This window comes from Terrapene carolina, unplaced genomic scaffold (genome assembly GCF_002925995.2).
Source record: "Terrapene carolina triunguis isolate 2854851 unplaced genomic scaffold, T_m_triunguis-2.0 Scaffold68, whole genome shotgun sequence".
In the NCBI taxonomy this organism is placed as follows: domain Eukaryota; kingdom Metazoa; phylum Chordata; order Testudines; family Emydidae; genus Terrapene; species Terrapene triunguis.
In genome coordinates this window covers 72,202,706-72,225,448 of record NW_020664419.1, presented here as the reverse complement: position 1 = coordinate 72,225,448, position 22,743 = coordinate 72,202,706, and the positions used below count along the sequence as shown (strand labels likewise).

The window sequence follows — 22,743 nt, the reverse complement described above, 5'->3', positions numbered from 1 at the left end:
TATGTATGGAGATCTCTAGGGAGATCTTTATTTTAATAATTCTGAAGATTTGTGCTCAAGTAATTTTTGTTGTTACTAAAACATTACATGGAAACATCACCCATTATCTTATTTTTTTTAAACTGTTTGCAAACATTGTTACTTCCATACAAATAAATCTGTCTCACTAGCTGTCCTACATTTTTAATTTGAAGAAAAAATGTACATTTGTTAGTTTTTAATGTTCTTCTAAGATGGCACAGCGAGCTGCTGGTGGTCGTGATACTCGGTTTTTGCGTGATGAGATCCGTCAGCTGGAAAAGCAGTTGGAACAAAAAGACAGAGAATTAACAGATATGGAAAAGGAGCTAGAAAAAGAGAAGAAAGTTAATGAACAGGTAAGAAATATTTTATTCCATTGCACAGCTTCTCTCTGAATTCATTACTCGTCCCCCACCTGGAATTCGGAAGGGGTCCAATCAGGAGCATTTTAGGTGAGAGTCAAAGGACAAGAAGAAGGTACCCTGCCAGCGCAAGGGCTAAGTCCCTCAAGAGACCTGGACTGAAGGGGGACAAATCCTGAAAAGATAGAGTGCACCTCCCCCAGATACAGAAGTGGGTCCTCAGTCTCCTGGGGAAAGAAGCAGGCTTTTACTCAATTCCCTTTTCTCCCACTATGTGTTGAGGGAATTTCAACAATACTCAGGGTAGGTCCTGCAAACTGCAGAGACTCCAGATGCAAAAAGGAGAAAGCAATTGTGTCCTTCCCAAGGCAGAAATTCATATTTTTAATGAACAAATGGGGTGAAAATCAGGGGTTGAACCTCTTCTCATTTGCCTTCCTCTGAGGGAGTGTTTGTGGGGCTTTTCCCATACACAGAGGCTCTCACAGTGCTCTGTATCTTGTCTCCGCTCCTCTCCCCCCCTGCAGCATGTCTGGGCCCGCAGGGAAGCCTGTTCCTGTGCAGCCCTACCTCAGGCTGCAGACTAATGAGAATTGTGGGTGTCTGGCTTTCAGCCCCAAGGACCATTGCAGTGCCAGGGAAAGGAGCACAGATTTCAGGCAGCTTTGGAATGGGAATTGTGCCTTCTGATCATCCACCATAAACCCTTGCTCTGCCCAGGAAAGGGGCTCAGCCTCTGAGCGGCAGGGATGGGCCCGCCTTTCTCTCCTCACCCCTCACCTGCTCCACAGGCTGGCTCCATATTAGAAGCACTTCAGGCAGTCAGTGACTAGGAGAGAGGCACAGGAGGATTACATTCACCATGAACTGCACCTTCATGGGATTACAGAATTGTAAGTGAGAAATGCTCCCGAATGTTCAAAATTATCCTGATTTACTGAGTAAAGCCCTGATTGGTACAGAGTTGCTCCTACAATACTTACTTGAATGCTATGCAGCATGGGAGAGTAGTCAGGAAGCTTTTCAGATATGTCTATGGAGCCTGTAGCAGCAAGCCTCCCAACCTGGGTCAAGAGCCTTAGGCTTGTGCTACTATATTAAGAATAGGTGTCTAAGACAGAGCTTTATAGTTGTGGCTTGGGCTCTGAAGTCCATGCTGCTTCCTAGGCTTCAGAGCCCAGGCTTCAGTCCAAGCTGCAACATCTCTACAGCTATTTTTAGTGTGGTAGAGCGAGCCTGAGGCTAGGTCTACACTACGGGGGGGGGGGGCGACCTAAGATACACAACTTCAGCTACGTGAATAGTGTAGCTGAAGTTGCGTATTTTAGGTCGACTTACCTGGCTGTGAGGACGGCGGCGAGTCGACCGCTGCCACGCCGCTGTCGACTCCGCTTCCGCCTCTTGCCGCGGTGGATTTCTGGAGTCGACGGCAGAGCGATCAGGGATCGATTTTATCGTGTCTTCACTAGACACGATAAGTCGATCCCCAATAGATCGATTGCTACCTGCCGATCCGGCGGGTAATGAAGACGTGCCCTGAGTCTGTCAACCCAGGCTGGGAGGCTCGGTACTGCAGGTTGTGTAGACTTGCCCTGAGGCTCCTGGGACATCCAGTAAGCTATTTCCGCATTCAAGTTATGTGTACAGTACTCCTCTTCGGTTGTGTAGTCCCCATGCCAGGATGAATAGTGTACTACCTTCCCCTGGTAAACAGCCAGGGAAATAAGTACCATAAGTACATCACAGACAAACTAAACAAAATCTACAGGACTTCTTCAGGACTTAGTGGCTTTCAAAGACCTCATTAATATTAATAAAATATTTCCCTTTCAAGCATTATTAGATACATGTTTTCCCAATGATGCGTCCTTTGAAGGCATCATAAAATCCAAATGAGGATACCTGATTAAACCAAATGTTAAACTAAAATGTTTATATAAAACATAGACATTTCATAAATTTGGGGATCCCAAGGTTGGTGCAATGATAGCTTTGCTACTCAAAAACCAAGTCAGAAGGGGACTTCTTCCAAAAGACCCCATAGACAAGGGGTTTTCAAACTGGGGGTTGTGACCCCTCATGGGGTCATGAGGTTATCACGTGGGAGTTGTGAGCTGTCAGCTCCACACGTGGTGGTGCTTGGGCTGTCAGCCCAAGTCCCGTCATGCACAGGCCTGACAGCCCAGCTCCACCCTGTGCCCCACTTTGCCTGCAGCCCTGCTCTGCTTCCAAAGAAAGGACGCCAAAATAGAAGTTCGCTCAGGGCACCATTTTCCCCAAAGCTGGCCCTCGGATTGAGACAACATTAGAGGGCTTGATTATTCAGTAGCTGAAGAGCTGCATTAAACCGCAGACCAATCAGAACACTGAGATAGGCAAAAAAAAAAGTAATTTATAATTTAACAGTCAGACACATAGGCACATATTTTCTACTGAAAATAATGGCCACGTCTACTGCTTAAAACTACTAAAAAGTGAAAGTAGCTTGAGTCTACATTAAACACTGTTTTACCAGCATTGTTACCTCTGGTATTGAAAAACCACAGTGCATCATGTGCTGTGAAGCTTTGTTGGCTGAATCAATGAAACCATGCAAGCTGCAGCAACATCTTGAAACTAGACATCCTGAGCATAAAAATCAAAATGTGGATTTTTTTCAAACGCACCGAAGAGGCGACAAAGCCAGCCATGCTTGATGCAGATGGAAATTTCCGACAGCAAACGTCCTCGGCTGTGGAGGCCTCTTATGTTGTGTCACTATGAATTGTCCGTGCCAAGAAGCTGCATACAGGAAGTGAGAAGTTTGTTCTGTCAGTGTGCAAAGATGTTGTCTCGCTTATGGTTGGCAATGATACTGCCAAAAAGCTTAATATGCTTTCCATGTCGAATGATACTGTGAAACACAGGATATGTGAGATGTCTGAAGATATCAAAGAACAAGTTGTGCAGAAAATTAAACATTCTGCTTTCAGTATGTTCAGCCTCAACTTGATGAAATTACTGATGTTACTAACTGTGTGGAATTGATAGTGTTCGTACGATATGTTAATAATGGGGATGTTAAAGATGAATTCTTATTCTGTGAACAACTTGAAACAACCACATCAGCACAGGGCATTTTCAGTAAGGTGAATGCCTTTTTCGAAAGCAGTGACAATAAGTGGAAAAAATCTTTTTTTGGTATATGTACTGATGGTGCTCCAGCCATGATGGGTGTGTGGTCTGGTGTTCAGCAGAAGGTAAAGTGCCTGTCACCTAATGTGATTGACACTCGTGGAATCCTTTGTCAAGTCCTAGCTGCAAAGACATTGCCAATGTGCTTTAATGCTATGATGGATGTTACATGCTTTGAATAGTCGTCTTTTTCAAGAGCTCTGCAAAGAAATGCGTGGTGAATACGAAGTTCTGCTTTTCCACACTCAAGTCCGATGGCTTTCTAGGGGCCATGCATTAAAGCGCGTTTTTATACTTCATGAAGAGATGGAGGAGTTTTTCCTGCAAAAAGAGAAACAAGAGCTGAACAAAATGTTCAGTGACGAGAAATGGCTTCTCTGCTTAGCATACCTAGTCAATATCTTCGATAGCCTTAATGACCCTCAATCTGTCACCTCAGGGAAAATGTTCAATGTTAATAGACCTGACTAATAAAATCAGAGCCTTCCAGATGAAGTTGGATCTGTGGCGCAGTAATTTGGACATAGACAGATATGGCATGTTTCTGACATTTTTCTCATTCAGCAAGGAGGAGGAAGTCAATGTTGATAGTGCTCTCAAGTCAGCTATTAGTGAACATCTGAAAACCCTTCATGAAGAGTTCTCACACTACTTTCCAGTGCTACCAGAAGCACTTCATTCCTTGGTGAAGAACCCTTTCAGTGTGATGGCTGAGCAGGAACAGTTTATCAACATGATCAATGATGACGAAGTGAAAGCAAAATTCACACAGCTGCCTCCAAACCAGTTCTGGTGTTCAGTTGCAAGTGAATACTCACTCGTGGCTGAAATGGCCCTGAGAGTCCTTCTGCCATTCCCCACTATCTATAAACGTGAGAGTGGATTCTGCAGCCTTCTCACAATAAAGACGAAATCCCGAAACCGATTTGATGTAAAGGACGACATCAGATGTGCCTTTTCTAGCACAACGCCAAGAATAAAACTTCTTGTCTCAAATAAACAGCATCGTCCATCTCACTGATTTTCTTGATGCTTATGATGATGCTTATGTTTATGGTGATTAATTGCTGTCAAGAATTAAAATGAAATTCTACTTAACTAACTTAAAAATAACTTTTCTGCTTCTAACATTAATGTCAATAAAAATGAGTTTTAGTCTTAATTTAAAAGCAGTGAGAAAAAGTACATTCATTTTAAACAATAGGGTTATAAATTTGGAATTTAAGATAGTGTTAAATATATTAAGTGTTTTTAATTTAGGGGGGAGGGTTGCACTCAGAGGCTTGCTGTGTGAAAGGGGTCTCCAATACAAAAAGTTTGCGAACCAGTGCCATTGACCATAACAGTGATGACACGATGCACATCAATTTCAAAGCCCTCAGCTATCGCCTTTCAGACCAAAGGTTTTTCATATACTTTGCAAGGAAAGCCTACTCTATGGCAAATGAATGGCTCATGGACTTGGGGTATGATTTTTGCTTGGAGTGAGACATCTTGGGTTCTGTGTTGGTCAAGCCCTTGATATGATTTGTAACAAGCAATGGGTTTTAACTTGGTGATCAAAAGGAAGCCATGTTACATCCACGAATCGCCATCATTTATCCTAAACGGCTATCTGATGAATGCAAACTTACAGGTGAGGAGCTAGTGGGGGGAAACAGAGAAATTATCAGATGAGATTGCAAAGAGACCTCAACACTCACTCTCAAAGCCAGCATAGCAATCTGTTGCTTGCTACCAACCCAAAGGGCACCCAAGAAGGGGCTATTACCATGGAAGAGGGAAAAATATGGAGCAGAAGTTTCCAAGGAAACTGTGACGGAATCCATGGGGTCCAGCATCAGACTGTGGGACCACTGTGCCCCCTTAACTCTCCAGCCTGGGCTGTCTCTCACAATGCTTTGCTAGTGACAAGCAGCAAACCCCTCCAGGCGCTGTTATCACTCAGCATAACCGCATGTGGAGCCCCACATCCAGCTAGATTGCATGAATGCTTCCAGAGCCACTCATTAATCACACAGAGAAAGATACCAGCCAACCCCTCCCAGCTTTGTACCTCAGGAATATACCGTCTTGCACTGCTGAAGACCCTTTATTGAGCAATGCAAGTTTATTAATTGGGTCACCACTTCATCAGTGGAAAGTAGATATACACCAGCCTTTGTGACCTGAGCAGATTTACCAAGCACTTCAGGCAAACTCACTGGTAAAGATAAACAGTAAAACAAGTTTATTGATTGATTACAAAAGATAGATTTTAAGTGATTACAAGTGATAGGCAAAAAGTCAGAGTGGTTACCAAAATAAAATAAAATATAACCCTTATCACACTAGACAGTATTTAGATGAAGCAATGTTCTCACCCCACTGGATCTTACAGTCCTTAATATACAGGTTTATCTCTTAAACCTGGGCCAATCTCCTCTGTTGAAGTCTTCAGTTTTCTGAGCATTCTTGTTGCTTGCAGCGTAGGTAGCGGGAGGAGAAAAGGAAAAGCATGGGGCCATTGTGTTCTGTTTTATACCCTTAGTCCATGTGCTTGGAGAACACAAGTCCAGGCATTACTGTTTGGCATTGCTGAGTCACCAGGCAAGGTTAAGCAATTCCCCTGGTGTGGCCTTGTGCAAGTGAGTCATTGAATTTTAACCCTTGCAGGACAATGGCTGTTGATGGTTGTTTGACACCTGCCCGGGTGTTGGTTAGCGCCCTTGTCCTCATCTCTGGGGATCTAATATCTGGACAATTCCAGCCTAGCTTGCTGGGGATATCACAGTGTAGGCAGGAAACTGTGTGTTCTGGAAAAAATCCTGCCCATGACGGAGAGAGACATGGGTCTCCAGCCAAGAGAGGTGACGGCTGAGAAGCTTAGAGTGGGTGCCCTCGAGCGACCCTGGGGGGGTGGGGGGGAGAATAGAGGTGCAGTTTTCCTGAACTGTGACAGTAAGTGCAAATGACATGTGGAAAGCCAACCCAATTTTCAGTCTAGATCCTTGCATATTTACTATGGAAGCAAGCATACAAGATTTCCAAAATCTAATAGTATACATCCTTTTAGTTCATTTGGACACCTGTGTCAGGGTGTATCTTAAAAAATACATCACATACCTGGCCATAGGAATTCGTACCAGTCTTCCATCTAGTCCCCTATACTGTCTATGATGCAACCAGTACCAGCCGCATCAGTAGAAGGTGCAAGAAACTATATAGTGGGCAATTATGGTACTTTCAGAAGTTTCCTCCTTGCCATTAGGGATTTGCTTATGTTTGAGCCATGAGTGTTTATATCACTTCCAAAACTAGGGGTACAAAAGGTCAAAGCTTCTCCATGGCAATGGAAATAATGTCCTGGGTAGAGAAGAATCTGCTACCTTTCCAGAGAGTTCACCTAAAAGATACAGAAAAGGGAGAGTTTTGGTCCTCCTCCTAGTGCTCTAACTCTAGTGCTATAGTGGCCCAGAAGAAACTTTAGACGTGCCAGACGGCAAGCGACCCCACATTGTACCTGCAGAAAAGACCAGACCTCTTGAAGCAGTGACTCCTCCTTTAAGATTGGGAATATCTGCATTTAACAGCCTGGTTATCAGAAGAGAAGTGTAGTTCAGCATGGATTTTCCATTAACTTCTAATACAGTTTTGTATCCAGACAGAACTCAACCAGAATAATTAATTGATCTGGTCAAATTTATATTTCTGGTGCGAGGGGAAACAGAAAGCTCTTTGGGGTAGTGTTTGCACTGTGCCCAGCACAATGGTGCCCTTACCACTAGATGTTATTGTGATGCAAATAATAATCCCAAAGTTCTGGTGATTTTAGCTATATTAGAGTTTCTCCAGGAGGTTTGGTTGGAGTCCTACTTAGAAATGAGGATACCAGCCATACTGGCATTTTGTAAACTCCATCTTACCATCAGGTGCCAAGTTTAATCAAAGTGACAAATTAGACATGCCTTGCCTGGTCTTTCTCATCACCATTGCCTCTGAAAGACAACTTTTGGAATTAGTTCCCATATCCATACAAGACCTTTGTCATAAGGAAAAGGTTATTTTTTATAGCTCCAGAAACCTTTCTGTTCAAGGTAAGTTCCTCTCTCCACGATTCCTGGGAAATAGTTCTTCCATCATTTTGTTTGAACCCTTGGAAGCTTGTGGAACAAATGGGCATTCCTAGAGCTCTAAAGATATAGCTCCAGCATATGGAGTACATATGCCAATTGTAGCTGGTTCATCTTATTCTATCCAAAATGCCAAGGGCTCGAGGTTGCTGCAGGCAAGATGTAAAAATCCTGGATCAGTTGTTAGGCATATGGGAAACTATTCATAGAAGTCCCTAAAGGCACTCAGTGAAAAGTGTATGAGCCTCATCTCCGGAAGATTTACGAAGTAAGTTTTCTTTCCTCTGCAGCCTTTGGTAGGAAGATGCTACTGCTTTGGTTCCCACACAGCTCCTTAGTTTATAAAGCTCTTGATTTGTATGGGGGATCTTCCTTTCCTGCATATTATTCTACTATAATAATTAAACTGCTTCTCCTTTCCCTCCTTACTACTGGGATTCCCTGCTTGCTACTTCCCATTAGTAATAAATGAGAGAAGCTGTGCAACAGAATGAGAAATTTCTTATCTGATAATTTTCTTTCTATTAGCAGCTTCTCTCTGAATTTCATCCAATTTAGTAGTCTGGTAATTCACCAGAATATAATTGAAATTTTTCTCTAAATGAAGATTTAGACATATATTGTCTTAAGGGTATAGTTGCCTTAATGCTAATAATTGTTTGCTGGAATGTTTCTATGACGGTTCAAGGACTCTTCTGGTGGCCTGAGCTGAAGGGTGAAGCTTAGCCCTTAAGTCTCCCACAACAACATTGAACCACCTGTGAATTCCACAGGTGGAGGGCATTAGTCCATGAGTAATGAATTTGGAGAGAAGCTGCTAATAGAGAGAAAATGATCAGGTAAGAAATTTCTCAATCCAACATCTCTAAAACTATCATAAGATTCTAATGCATACTTTACTAGAAGAGCATTCTGAGAATGGTCTTTGAAATGAAATGTGTTGATGATATGGGACCTCAGCACACATTTTGTGTGTGTGTGTGTGTGTGTATGAAGTTTTATTTTTTGTAATAGATGGTGATAACAAATGAACTGGAGTAGAATTATTTGCATTATGTCTTGGATTTCTGATTGTCATACACTTTTATATTGTTATCTTAACAAAGCTTTATTTTTGAGCCCACATGAAGTAGGAGAACATGAATGGTGTGGGGGTTTGAGAACTCCTGAGTTCTAATACTAGTTTTGTCACTGATTAACTTTGTGACCTTTAATCTGTGTGTCTCTTTCTCCATATGTAAAATGGGATAATGATATCACCTATCTTACAGGGCTGCTGTGATGGTTAAGGTATTGATGGTGCTTTAAAATTGTAAAAGCACTATATAAATGATACATTTAATTGTAGAAAATCAAATAGAGTTTTAGATGGCCTTTAGTCCTTATGTACATAGTTGAGTGGTTTGTGCCAGCACCACTTACTCTCCTGAGGAATTCTAAACTAAAGACCAAATGAAGTACCTCCCATTGTCTTCTCCAGTATGTATCCAAGGGTAGAACTTGGCTCTGAGATTCCATAACATATGACAGTTAAGCTATTTAAAATATATATAATGACGCTATTCCTGTCATTCTAGCTTGCTCTTCGAAATGAGGATGCAGAAAATGAAAACAGCAAGTTAAGAAGAGAGGTTAGTAGAAAAATGTTAGTGATATAATACCTATCGAATTAATTTATTTCATATATGTTTCTCTTGAATTTTTGACGCGACAGTCTAATTTTATTTTGGCACATTTATCAGGTACTGGAACTAGGGGAACGTTAAGTTCTAAGTAACCAGATTTTAAGAATCTCCTTTAAAAGAAGTACATGTTTGGTGAAACTTGACTCTTCGAGGGTAGGAATTGCATCTGTCTTCGAATTTGCATAGTCCATAACACAATGGGGCCATTATTTTTACTGAGCCTCTGGGATCTACTGTAATAAAAATATGAAATAATAAAAACCTTTTTGTAGAGTCATAATATAAAATAATGTGTTATTTAAATATACTATGTTACTTGAGATGCCAAAATGAAGTAAAATAATGGTTAGGCTGATCTCTCAGGGTGGATTATTCAGTGATACTCATAGGGTATTTTAGGCAACTGGACACTTTTCTTGTGTGTGGGAACTTTTGCAGTTTCCCCCCCTCTCTTTTTCTAACATTCATCCTTCAGTTAGGTCCTCTTTCAGGCCACAGCTACCAAGATGCACTTCTTCCATTACTGCCATTACTGCCTGGCTCCTTTCTCATGTCACTGGTTGTAGCGGGATGCTACAAGCACAACTTCCTCCTTCAGATGGCCATCCAGGAGGCCAGGAGGTCCAAGAGGCAGTGCGCCGTAGCATGGCTTGACCTGACCAACGCCTTTGGGTCAATACCCCACCACCACATCTTTGCCACCCTGGGAGAGTTCGGGATGCCAGAAACCTTCACCCAGATCCTCCGGGACCTCTACAAGGACTGCACCACCACCATCCGCGCCACGGACGGAGAGACGGACGCCATCCCCATCCGCCGCGGTGTGAAACAAGGATGTCCCCTCAGCCCCATTATCTTCAACATGGCCATGGAACTGCTCCAGTGGCCCGACTGGCTTTGACCTGCACGGCAAGAAAATCAGCATTCTGGCCTACGCAGATGATTTGGCCCTGGTCGCCAACAGCTCGGAAAGCCTCCAGCAAATGCTCGACGTCACCAGCCAAGCTGCCGAGTGGATGGGCCTCCACTTCAACCCCAAAAAGCGCGCCTCCCTCCACGTTGACGGTGGTGCCAGGGCGCTGATCCAGCCGTCATGACTCCTGATCCAGGGCGTGCCCATGGCCTCCCTCGAAGAGGGAGAGGTATACCAACACCTGGGCACACCAACAGGAGTCCGCATCCGACAGACCCCCGAAGACACCATCGCGGAGATCCTGCGAGACGTGGCCAAAATTGACTCCTCCCTGCTCGCCCCCTGGCAAAAGATCAACGCCCTCAATACCTTCCTGATCCCCCGCATCTCCTTTGTCCTCAGGGGATCGACCGTAGCCAAGGTGCCCCTGAACAAGGCCGAGAGCTCCATCAGGCAGCTGGTAAGGAAGTGGCTCTACCTTCCCCAGAGGGCCTGCACCGACATCATCTAAATTTCCCACAGGCAGGGCGGCGCCAACGTACCTCGGATGGGTGACCTGTGCGACATGGCGGTGATGACCCACGCCTTCCGCCTCCTGACGTGCCCGGACCCAACGGTGAGGAGCATCATGCAGGAAGCCGTACGGGATGTGATCCGGAAACGCATCGCCAGGGCCCCCTCCGAGCAGGACGTCGCCACTTACCTCAGCGGCTCCCTGGAGGCTGAGTTTGGGAGAGAGGGGGGAGACCTGTCCTCTCTCTGGTCCCGCGCCTGAAACGCCTCGAGACACCTGGGAAAGAGGATCGGCTGCTGCTGGAAGTAGTGCGAGGAGCACCAGGAGCTGGGAATACTGGTGACCACACCATCATCACCCCAACCGCCAGAGCTATGCTGGAAAGGTCCCTGAAAGACGCCATCCACTGCCACTATGCCGAGAACCTCAAGCGGAAGCCGGACCAGGGCAAGGTGTTTGAGGTGTCCAGCAAGTGGGACGCCAGTAACCACTTCCTCCCCGGGGGCAGCTTCACCAGGTTCGCCGACTGGCGGTTCGTCCACAGGGCCCGACTCAACTGCGTTCCCCTCAACGGAGCCATCCCCCACAGCAACCGGGACAAGCGCTGCAGGAAGTGCGGTTACGCAAATGAGACCCTGCCGCACGTCCTGTGTGGATGCAAGCAGCACTCCGGAGCCTGGCGGCACCGCCACAATGCCATCCAGAACCGGCTGGTGAAAGCCATCCCTGGGGAAGATCACCCTCGACTCCGCCATCCCCGGGACAGACAGCCGACTGCGACCCGACATCGTCGTGACGGACGCAGAAAAGAAGAAGGTCCTCCTGGTAGACGTCACGGTGCCTTTTGAAAACAGGTCACCGGCCTTCCACAAGGCCCGAGCACGGAAGGAGTCGAAGTACACCCCGCTGGCCGAGACCCTGAGAGCCCAGGGCTACAAGGTCCAGATACACGCCCTGATCGTAGGAGCCCTGGGCTCGTGGGACCCCCACAACAAGCCGGTTCTGAGAGCGTGCGGAGTCGGTTGACGCTACACCCGGCTCATGAGAGAGCTCATGGTGTCCGACACCATCAGGTGGTCCAGAGACATTTATACGGAACACATCACAGGACACCGTCATTACCACACTGAGTAACTGAGACCACCGACCAGGGAAATAACCCACTTCCTTCCCTGACGAACCAAGGGACGCACCCCACCCATGTACTCATTCGTTACACCGATACTGACTTGGACTCCTTATATAGTCCATGGGTGGCGTACCCGAGCCCACTTATCCACTGACACTTCAAAAACTCTTGCACCCCAATCTGGGTCTATGCCGGTTATGTGGTATGTATGTATCTCTTCACCCTTGCAACCGATACCTGTAATCCCTCATAACTCAAGCCTGACCCCAGACATACAGTACCTTCCCTCTTAACTTGTGTCTATTCAATTTTAAACATTAACTTTAATAAAAATTTTAATTCTATATTCCTGTTGACTGGCTATGTGAAATTTCACTTGTCTGCCTTTTAAAGCAAGTTTTAAAGGACATTCAAAAGAATCTTACAAACTTTTTTAGTTTCTGGTATTTTTTCTGTCTGCTGAGAAATTTCCAGACCGTGAACTTTCAGTGAGTTTGAGATTTTGAAAGCTAATTTTTCCCTTCCTTGTCAAAACTGATGAGTTTCACCTATTTAAGTTTAGAAGCTATGTGCTTGGTAGTCTTTTAATTTCTAGTATACTGTTCCATTATTCTTTGTTAATGTATATAAAGCTATGCATTTTTAAAAATTTTCTCTTTTTGCTTGTCTTATTTTTTTAAAATGTATTATTTCTAATTCTGTGTTGCTTTTCATCTCCTTTCTTACTTTGTTCTGTCCTTTTTAATTTGGAGAAAAAACGAATAAAGAAAAAGGTGAGGATCCAAGGTATTCAAAAGCGTACTGTAGGAATTTGAATGAGCTTTTACTATCTTAAGTGCGTGTGGTAGCTTTCTAGAAAAATAGTATTTTCTACCTCTAATTTTTACTAATTCTTTATTTTGGGACTTCTTTGTATGCAGAATGAACAACTTCGCCAGGATGTAATTGACTACCAGAGACAAATAGATTCACAAAAGGAAATGCATATGTCACGTAGAGGAGATGAGTCCGATTACAGATCTCAATTATCCAAAAAGAACTTTGAGCTTGTCCAATATCTGGATGAAATTCAGGTAAAGTTTATGGATGCTTAATCAATTTAGTACAACGATAATGATACCACTTTATTGTCATTTGGCATAACCTTTCAGTGCCTAACAGACTGGGCTGGATTTCAAGTGGTCATCTAGAGATGAAAAACTGTATCCCATTACTAATCCCCTAAACCTTCCAGACCCTACATTTAGTACAAGTTATATACTGATAGAAGATTTGAAGTACCAAACCATATATTTTTAAAAGTAACTTTTTCTTTAACTTTGTAGAGTTTGACCGAAACTAATGAGAAATTAGAAGCTCAAAACCAGGAAATGAGGAAGAACTTGGAAGAATCAGTGCAGGAAATGGAGAAGATGACTGATGAGTATAACAAAATGAAACTTATTGTGCAGCAGTCTGATATTGTTATGGACCAATTAAGAAAGGAAAAGGAACAGTATAAGTTTCAGGTAATAAATGGCTTGCCCATTATTGAAGGGTATGTACTTTTCTGGACAATGCTGCATGGTGGTAATTTGCCTTAAACCTAAAGCACAATATTTTTAATATTTTAAAAATGCAGCTTTCTTTCTATCAGAGAAAAAATGTTCAGTTTATTTTATCCAACTCCAAATAAGAAAAAATACTACTTTCCTTAACAAAAAAACAAACAACAACAAAAACCCCGTTCTTGACTAGAGAGCTAACTTGAAACTCAGCACAAATGTTAAGAACTTGATTATAAATCATAGAAAAAAGGCTTCATATAAAATGTTAGCATTCCTCTAACTATAGCACAAGTTTGTATTACTGCTATAGCATTAATGTAATAAGTGTATTTACTGGTGTCTGTTTGTGTGTGTGTGTAATATAATGTGTAAATTTTTATGAATTAATCAGAGTGCCCATTTACAGATACAGGAACTAACAGACCAACTTAAAGCAAAAAATGAAGAAGATGATCCCCTCATGGCAGCTGTAAATGCAAAAGTTGAAGAATGGAAGGTACTTTATAGTAGTTTCCGATTGCATGTTACCTCTAGGAATTATTTAAGGTGTCTCTCCTTATTATGTTGCTTATGTTCCTTGCAGAGAATCTTGGCTTCTAAAGATGATGAAATCATAGAATATCAGCAGATGTTGTTTAACTTGAGAGAGAAACTGAAAATGGCCCAACTTGATGCAGACAAAAACAACGTTATGGCACTCCAGCAGGTACTGTCTATGCAAATGTGCATGTGTCAGAACCTCTCTTTTAAATAACTGCCTGTACAGTCCATGTGTCAAACACTATGTCATTGGGCAGTTGAGAGTCTGTTTCAGACCTATGCAAAGGCTTACCTCCTTTCAAGTGTCCCTTATTTTAATCCCAAAATTATGCATGTTCCACACAAATTTGATGTCCTCGCACTTTTGTGTAGAAAATTATTTACATCAGAAATAAGGAATTGTAAAACCATATGTAACTGTGTCAATCTCTTACCTTTCAGCTGAAATGTGGCTGGTTTGATTTCTGCCAAAGACTGAACTTTTGTTTCTGCAAAGTTTTTATCAAATCAGTTCAGCTGTTGTTTTTGAGACTTTCCTGTTTTACAGTCTTTCTGTGACTTCTTTTGAACTGTTCTCCTTTCCAGTCTGCCTTCTTTCACTCAGCATAGAGAAATACATCAGACTCTCTATGCAGTTTCCTAAGCTGCACATGCATGCACAGAATCTGTAGAATAGTGGCATACTGTTAAGAGCTCACATTGCATATATGCAACTAGATTGTACAGAGTACATTTTTATTTTTTAAACCTCTAACTTTGAGAAATCCCAACCAAATTTTCACTAAACCTCGGAAAGACACATGCATCCAGGAACACAGGAATTGCCCTACAGGCCAGTGGTCTGTCTAGTCCAGAATCCTGTCTCTGTCAGTAGCCAGCACTAGATGCTTATGAGGAAATTGCAAGACAGACCCCAATCTTGCCAACATGCACATGCTTAACTTTAAGTTTGCATGTTGGTCCACTGAAGTTGATATATATCTCAAAACAGCTCAATAAATATGTATTTAAAGGGTATTGCTTAAAGTACTATTTTTACAAGCTTATATTAATTGTATATTTTACTTGACTATTTTTCTTTTATTTTTACTGCTTTGCCTTTATATACCCAACTACTAGATAATATCTGAACTTTATGTTGTAAGTATTACTGTTTCTTTAATTGTTTCTTTCAGATTTTTTTTGTATCAACTGTTCTACATCTCTTCATTTTCTTTCTGTTCAAAGTAGTAAGTTACTCTGTGTTAGCAGTTTATTAAATGTTAATTACTTTTCTAACATAATTGCATTTTTGTAGGGGGTGCAAGAACGAGACAGTCAGATCAGGTTGCTCACTGAGCAAGTTGAACAATATACAAAAGAAATGGAAAAAAATGCATTGATTATTGAGGATTTGAAAAATGAACTCCAAAAAGATAAAGGTAAGTTGGTATTTTTATTTAAAGATACATGTTGGCAACTTATAATGAGCATTTTTTAAAACTTTACATTGTTTAAAGAATATGAATGACATTTATTCCCTTACTGATTCACTGTTTCCATTTGACAAACATTGGGGACTGACTTTCAGTGTGTGGGTGTGATCAAATTCATTGTTTATAGCTATTGAAGTATCTAGTATTAAAGACTGTTTTATAAATACTTGTCATATTTCTTCAAGTTCTGTAGATTTATGTAAGTTTTACTCAGAAATATGCAGTTACATCTTCTGTTGCATAGTTATATGTACAAACAGTAATACATTGCCTACATACCAGTTACAAAAGTAGATACGGTAATTTAACTGTGACTCTGTGAAAAATTAACTTAAAAAGAGTAAGTTAAATTCAGATACAAACTGCAGTAAGAGAACATTTATTAGACCTCCAGAAGCAAAGAAATGTAGCTGGGCTCTGATTCTGCATAGATTTAGGCCTTATTTATCTCCATAGGGAAGTTATAAAGGTATAAGGTGTGAATTTAAACTGCTATAATTATACTGGTATAACACCCCTTGTGGACGCAGTTATTCTGGTATAAAAATGCTTCTTTCTGGTTTAATTTATGTCACTTTGGAAGCAGTTTAAGGCCTTGGCTACACTTGGGAATTCACTGTGCTGCCGCGGCAGCGCTGTGAAGCGCGAGTGTAGTCGCGTCGCCAGCGCTGCGAGAGAGCTCTCGCAGCGCTGTATGTACTCCACCTCTCCGAGGGGAGTAGCTTGCAGCGCTGCGAGCGAGCGTGCAGCACTGCAGGCGCTGATTACACTGGCGCTTTAAAGCGCTGCACTCGCTGCGCTCGGGGGGGGGGGAGGTGTTTTCACACCCGTGAGCGCAGCAAGTTGCAGCGCTGTACAGCGCCAGTGTAGCCAAGGACTAAGATGAGCTGGGGAAAAAATCATTCTTTTTCTGGAATAAGTGTGTCTATGTAGGAGAGTTATACCAGCATAAATGTAACAGTTTAACTACACTAGTATAATTATACCATTATAACTGAATATATTTCCCATGTAGTCAAGCCCTTACATATGTGCTTAACTTCATTTACTGTGAGCACTCTTATTGGCTTTAATGGAAGTAATCAGAATGCATAAGATTAAACATATACATAAGTCTTTTCAGGATCAGGGCCTTAATATATAAAGTCTTAGTCTTACACACCATTAAGAGTTCTAAATATGTGAGTTGTGCTATTGAACTCAAATGGAATGCTACTGTCCATTATATGAACTAACTTCACATAAGTTGCCTTAATGGTTGCTTGTAAAAATAAAAAGGACATAATATAAACTGCTGTAAAACTATTTATTTCAGAATGAAGTTAAAAGATTTGTGAAAACCAAAACTGAAATACAAAATAATAATTTACTTGAGGCAACTTTTCTAGATTTCAATCCAAGCAAAGTGGAAGCACTCAGTTACTTCATATCAGAAATGGCTTAATGTTCTTAATCATTCAAAATATAACAGCAAAATTTGCTTTTCTTTCCAGGTCTCTCATCTCTTGCTCAGCAGAATCGTATTGGAGAAATACAGGAAAAATTGCAACTGCTGGAACAGAGAACTAAAGAGGCTGAGAGAGTGGCAGAATTAGCAGATTCTGATGCTAGGGAAAAGGACAAAGAACTCATTGAGGCTCTGAAGCGAATGAGAGACTATGAAACGGTACACAGTTTATTTGATAAAATGAAAAGAGCAGTTTTTGACTATATCTTCAACAGATCTTTTTTTTGTTTGCAGTTTATCCATTTACTATGTTCTAGCTGAAAAATAAAACAAAAACAAATGTCAAATGAACAACTTCCCATGTTGTTTTTCTCTCATTCTTATGCATTCCTTGATCTTATTGTAAATGGTAGATGAGTGAATTGAGTCTTGAGTTAAGCTATATTTGGCAAGGTATATGAAGCTTCTATTTAAGCATCCAGAATAGTTTGTCTTGAGACAGCAGAAGTTGGATAGCCAAGATGAGGAGCTTTTGAAGGGTCCACAGTTAAGCTAGTAACAGAACTCCATCGTGCAGACAGTGGGAAAAGCACTTCTGAAACTCACTGGGAGCACCGAGTAAAAAAATGTTTGTCAGAGAAGTAAGATGAATGAAAAGATGCCATTTTTAGATAATTGCTTTCCTGATCCTAACTGTGCTTTAAATGTTTACGTTCCTAAAATATTATGCAAATTTGGGCCCTGATTCTTTGCAGAGATCTGTGTGTGTGTGGCGCTCATTGCAGGATCAGGGACTTAGCGTGTGCATGTTACACATGTACATCTCAGGGTAAAGAAAAAGATGCAGTTCCTTTCCATTGCATTGAATTGTGTTGTTTGTTAAATACTAAGTGTCACATTGCCGGATGATGTCTGATTATCAGTGATAAGCTTTAAGTTTTTGGTTTTTTTTTTTTTTTTTTTTTAAGTAATTTTTTTGAAAGTGTGATTACATGACAATTCTGTTTGACAGTGCAACAAAGGGTTTTGGTTTTTTTACCATATTTTCAAAATAAAAAAACAGGACCTTTTTATGGCAACATTTTTTAGGTCTGCAGAATATTCTTGAAAAAGTACTTTTTTAAAATGTGCGCTAGTATTGCTACTTCAGACTCAGCAGAGAGGCATGTGGATTTCTCAAAGGTAGAGGATTTGTTCAAATAACTCCGTGTTCTGAATAAGTTTATTATGAAACATTGAACAAGTATGGTTAACGTTTACTTTGAGCAAAAAACACCTTTGATTATGTTCATACTCATTCAACTTTTCACTGCAAACGCTGTTTGGAATAGCAATATGTCTTAAGCAAACTTTTTTAATTATTAAAGAACCCTTCTATTTTGATTGATAAAATAAAAAAAAATAGGACACTTCAGATTTCCAGAAGAAGATATCTGGATCCAGGGATGTTATGTAAAATCTGTATGTATGGTCTTTGACAAAGGTATGCTAGAATTCAGTAAAACTGCATGCATTGTCATGGTGACATTACTTACAAACACTTGTAGTCATGTGCCAATTTTGATCAAAAATTTAAAAAAGGAAAGAGACATAAAGTATTATAAATTAAGACTTCCATTCTAATTACAAAGTGCTATTTTCAATGATCAGAAAAATTATTATACTTGCTCTTCAATGGACTTTGGATCAGGCCTTTCAAGGGGGTGGATTACTTCAACTTAATCCTATAATGTTCTTTCAAAAGAATCCCTCCACTTACTCATAACCTTCTTCTTGCCTGTCATGAGTCTTTAATTTTAGTATAATGTTTGGACAATTTACGAAGTCCTTTTAAATTCACTTTTGGGACTATTTCAGGGGATATATGGTTTGGAAGATGCTATTGCTGAAATAAAGGATTTAAAAAAGCAGATTAAAATAAGAGATCATGAGACTGAAGGATTGATTAAGGAAGTGAACAAACTTGAACTTAAAATCAATGATTTTCTTGATGAAAATGAAGACCTCAGGGAACACTTAGGTATGTCATTCATGAAATTTTACAAAGATTTCACTGTGCCATAGAGTTCAAATAACATTATATTATTCAAATATTTACCTTTATTGTAATTCAGTGTGTGAAAGTTATTTTATTTGTCTTACTAAAAATGAAGTGATGAATTTATTTCTTTATTTATTAGGAAGAAATTATTAGCTGTAGTATTGTTCATGAACAAATGTGGTCAGTAAGCTGCTTTTGACAGAGCTACATTTCTCTCTCTCCTCTCCCTCCCCTCCACGTCCCCCAGAAGAACAAGAAGAAGCAGTGTTTGCAATCTTCATTTTTATTTCCAGGATGCTATCTAACTTTTCCTGATTCCAGAATGGCTCATCCAGCATAGTACATTCTAACACTATGATATTTGCAAAGAAAATATTATAGTGTTATCTGTCATAATATTGATTGAAAAATGCAGAAAGAAAAAACATGAGTTAGTCTATTTAGGCTCTTTTATAGCAAAAGATAAATTACTACCTGAAGTTAAGTATATTACTTTTAGTTATGGGTAAGTCAACTAATATTGTCCTTTTTCCAGATTATATTAGTCATGGAAGAGCTGTTATATATGAAGAAAATAAGTGCCCTTACTGGTTTTCTGTATAATTATTTGTAATCCTACTTGAATATTTATCAAAATATTCTTATTTAAATGGGTTATGTGTTAATGCTTTGTAAAGTTAGAATTATTTTTTCTAACTAATGAATAATTACAGAGCATGGATTGTGTTTCAGGTCTTGATCCAAAGACAATGATAGATTTAACTGAATTTAAAAACAGCAAGGCACTAAAACAGCAGCAGTACAGAGCTGAAAACCAGATCCTTTTAAAAGAGGCAAGTGATAAACTGTGTTTATGCATATTTTGTAAAATGAAACTGAACAGAAATAAATATTAATATTTGATTAATGTGCAGATTGAAAGACTGGAAGAAGAAAGAGTTGCACTGAAACAACAGATTCGTAAACTGGCTCAGGAGAAAGGAAAAAGAGCAGCAATGTTAGGTAAGACAGAATCATGGCTGTTTATTTAGATTTTGTCAGTTTTCAGACCAGCCACTGAAAGTGGTTCTATGTAGATTTATTTGGGATAACTTGACAATGTGCCGCATTTGCTAATATATCTAAATGTTATGAAGCTGAGTATAGATAGTGGCCCAGATCTTCAGCTGCACCAGAGTTCAAGTTGGTGTATCTGAAGGAAAGGGATGGAGTGGCTTTGTATTTCACTAATTCTCCAGCCTCATGTGTGTTCTAACTTGCGCTGGCTTGTAATGGCATCTGAAGTGTTGTCAGAGTGCAGAACGCTCCAGCCGCACCCTCCCACTCTCTTCAGGCAAATGTTTGTAACAGAGATGTTGCAAAGAGCTGGCTATGCCAATTCTACACCAGCCAGAAGTACATCCACCCCAGGGGAATCATCAGCTGCCTACCAGGAGCAACTTTATGACTTCTTTGCATCACAGAACAGGGACCAGAAAGCTATCCCACTGTTTGGAACATTTCGTTTTGTTGTCGGGGATTGATAAATTCATTCATAATAATTTGTTATTCATACATGTATTGGTGATTAGGATTGGATGCAGATGACCTGCAGCTGATTGATAGCTTTACTGAAGATCTGAAGACAAAAAAAGGGAAATCAGACTTCATGAGCACAGTTAATGTTGATGAAGTTAAAGCAAAGGTAGGGTCATGATATGTTAGTGTGTATTGTATTTTTTCTGTACGAGTTGGGCCCCAAACTAGGAACTGTTAGTGTCTGACTATATAGTTTTTAGACTTCCATATAGTTATTAATTATTAGTGTAACTATCTAAAGAAACAATCCTAAATGACAGGTTTCAGAGTGGTAGCCGTGTTAGTCTGTATCAGCAAAAAGAACGAGGAGTACTTGTGGCACCTTAGAGACTAACAAATGTATATGAGAATAAGATTTCGTGGGCTAAAACCCACTTCATCGGATGCATGCAGTGGAAAATACAGTAGGAAAATATATATATACACATCTTCCTACTGTATTTTCCACTCCATGCATCCAATGAAGTGGGTTTTAGCCCACGAAAGCTTATGCTCAAATACATGTGTTAGTCTCTAATGTGCCACAAGTACTCCGAATCATAAATGAATTGTCTTTACATACTGATGTAACAATAATAAGCATTGTTTACTTTTCTATGAATACAGGATAACAGTTCATATAACATGGAAATGAAAAACATACTTTCAATTAGAGGAGCATCATTTAGTTTGTTAAAATCTGAGAAGGATATATCTGAAAATACCATGGCTTTGGGAAATCTATCAAGAAGAATTTCTAGTGTACTTCGTAATCTAAATCCGTCAGAAAAAAGTGGAAATATTTTTGTCCAGTTAGATTCTAGACACCTGGCACAGATGCAGCCAAAAGATGATGGCCATAGTTCAAAAACTTTTACTATAAAAGAACTTTACAGATCATCAGGATTACAATCTACAGAGACACTAGGAACAACAGACTATGCAACTAATAGACAGCTATCAAAAGGCTTAAAATCAGACTATCCATGTTCATTTTCTGCTGCACAAATAATGCAAAAGGATTCCAAAAGCCAGCAGATTCAAGGACAGAATGGTGAAAATTATGGGGAAAAAGCATCTTTTCAGAAACAAACAGCAATATGCTCTGGTTCAGACCAAACATTTTCTGAAGATTTCCAGGGAAGGCTGACTCTTAGTCAAAAATCTGCCATTTTTTGTCAGTCTATTCTTGGAAAGCCACTAACACCCTATAAATCACAAGTAGTGAAGCTGAAAGATGAACAGGACTATTCTCAAATAAAGTATTCTGATTTCTTAACTGATTTTCATGATGTCAGCAAAGAACAGATAGCCTTTCCAGAATCATTGCAGGCAGAAATTTTGAAAAGTGGACTTGAAGGTGGACCATCAGAATACGTATGTCAGGCAGATCCAGTCGAAAATCTCATAGGGCAGTTGAGGAGTGAATTATTTTTTCTTAGATCGCAGGTGAGGCTTCTCCAGCATACCTGTAAGTTTACCTTTTGTAATTATTCAGAAAATATACGCAGTAACAGATAACAGACAATATACATTTTTTATTTTCTGTGTTTCAACTTCATTAACATATATAAGACAGTTCCATTCCAGCACATTTGAGGCATCGGTAATAAAACACAGAAAGTTCTTTAAATATAAAGCCACCAGAATCACAACTGCTTCTTAGCCAATATGTAGACATCAAAAGTACAAAAGAGGTTGTTTTTTTTTTTTTTTAAATGGAAAACAAGATTAGAGAGATTTTTAGTTCTGTGGTCAGTTTTGTGTTTTGCTTGTTTAACTTCTCCCCCTTCCAATCTTACCTTTCAGACTCCCTCATGACTGTAGTGTTCTCTCCAGTCTTATGTTTTAGTTTCAGTTAAGCAACAGGCCACAGTAGCATGAGGCATAGGTGCTGACTCCGTGGGTGCTCCAGGGTTGGCGCACCCACGGAAAAAAATTAGTGGGTGCTTAGCATCCACCAGTGGCCAGCTCCCCACCACCTCTCCAGCACCTCCTGTCCACTTGCGGCCCCAGTGATCAACTCCTTCCCCTCCCTCCCAGTGCCTCCCGCCCTCTGCGATCAGCTGTTTGGTGGTGTGCAGGAGGTGCTGGGAGTGAGGGGGAGGAGCGGGGATGGGGCGTGCTTGGGGGATGGAGCAGAACTGGGCAGAAAGAGGTGTAGTGGGGGCGGGAAGAGGTGAGGTGGGGGTGGAGGCTTGTGGGGAGGGGACAGGGTTGGTGGAC

At 40.7% G+C, this 22,743-nt stretch overlaps 1 protein-coding gene across 1 annotated transcript in view; it reads left to right on the top strand.

The window, feature by feature from the left end:
• The window catches only part of CEP290 (centrosomal protein 290), a 115,960-nt gene that overhangs the window by 16,433 nt on the left and 76,784 nt on the right, over positions 1–22,743 (top strand). The window contains exons 6-17 of the mRNA XM_026648828.2: positions 234–377; positions 9,247–9,300; positions 12,831–12,983; positions 13,236–13,418; positions 13,864–13,953; positions 14,041–14,163; positions 15,295–15,418; positions 16,966–17,138; positions 18,777–18,939; positions 19,693–19,793; positions 19,875–19,962; positions 20,532–20,644. Of these exons, the coding sequence (XP_026504613.1) occupies positions 234–377; positions 9,247–9,300; positions 12,831–12,983; positions 13,236–13,418; positions 13,864–13,953; positions 14,041–14,163; positions 15,295–15,418; positions 16,966–17,138; positions 18,777–18,939; positions 19,693–19,793; positions 19,875–19,962; positions 20,532–20,644 (1,509 nt within the window). The remainder of the gene's footprint in view (positions 1–233; positions 378–9,246; positions 9,301–12,830; positions 12,984–13,235; positions 13,419–13,863; positions 13,954–14,040; positions 14,164–15,294; positions 15,419–16,965; positions 17,139–18,776; positions 18,940–19,692; positions 19,794–19,874; positions 19,963–20,531; positions 20,645–22,743) is intronic.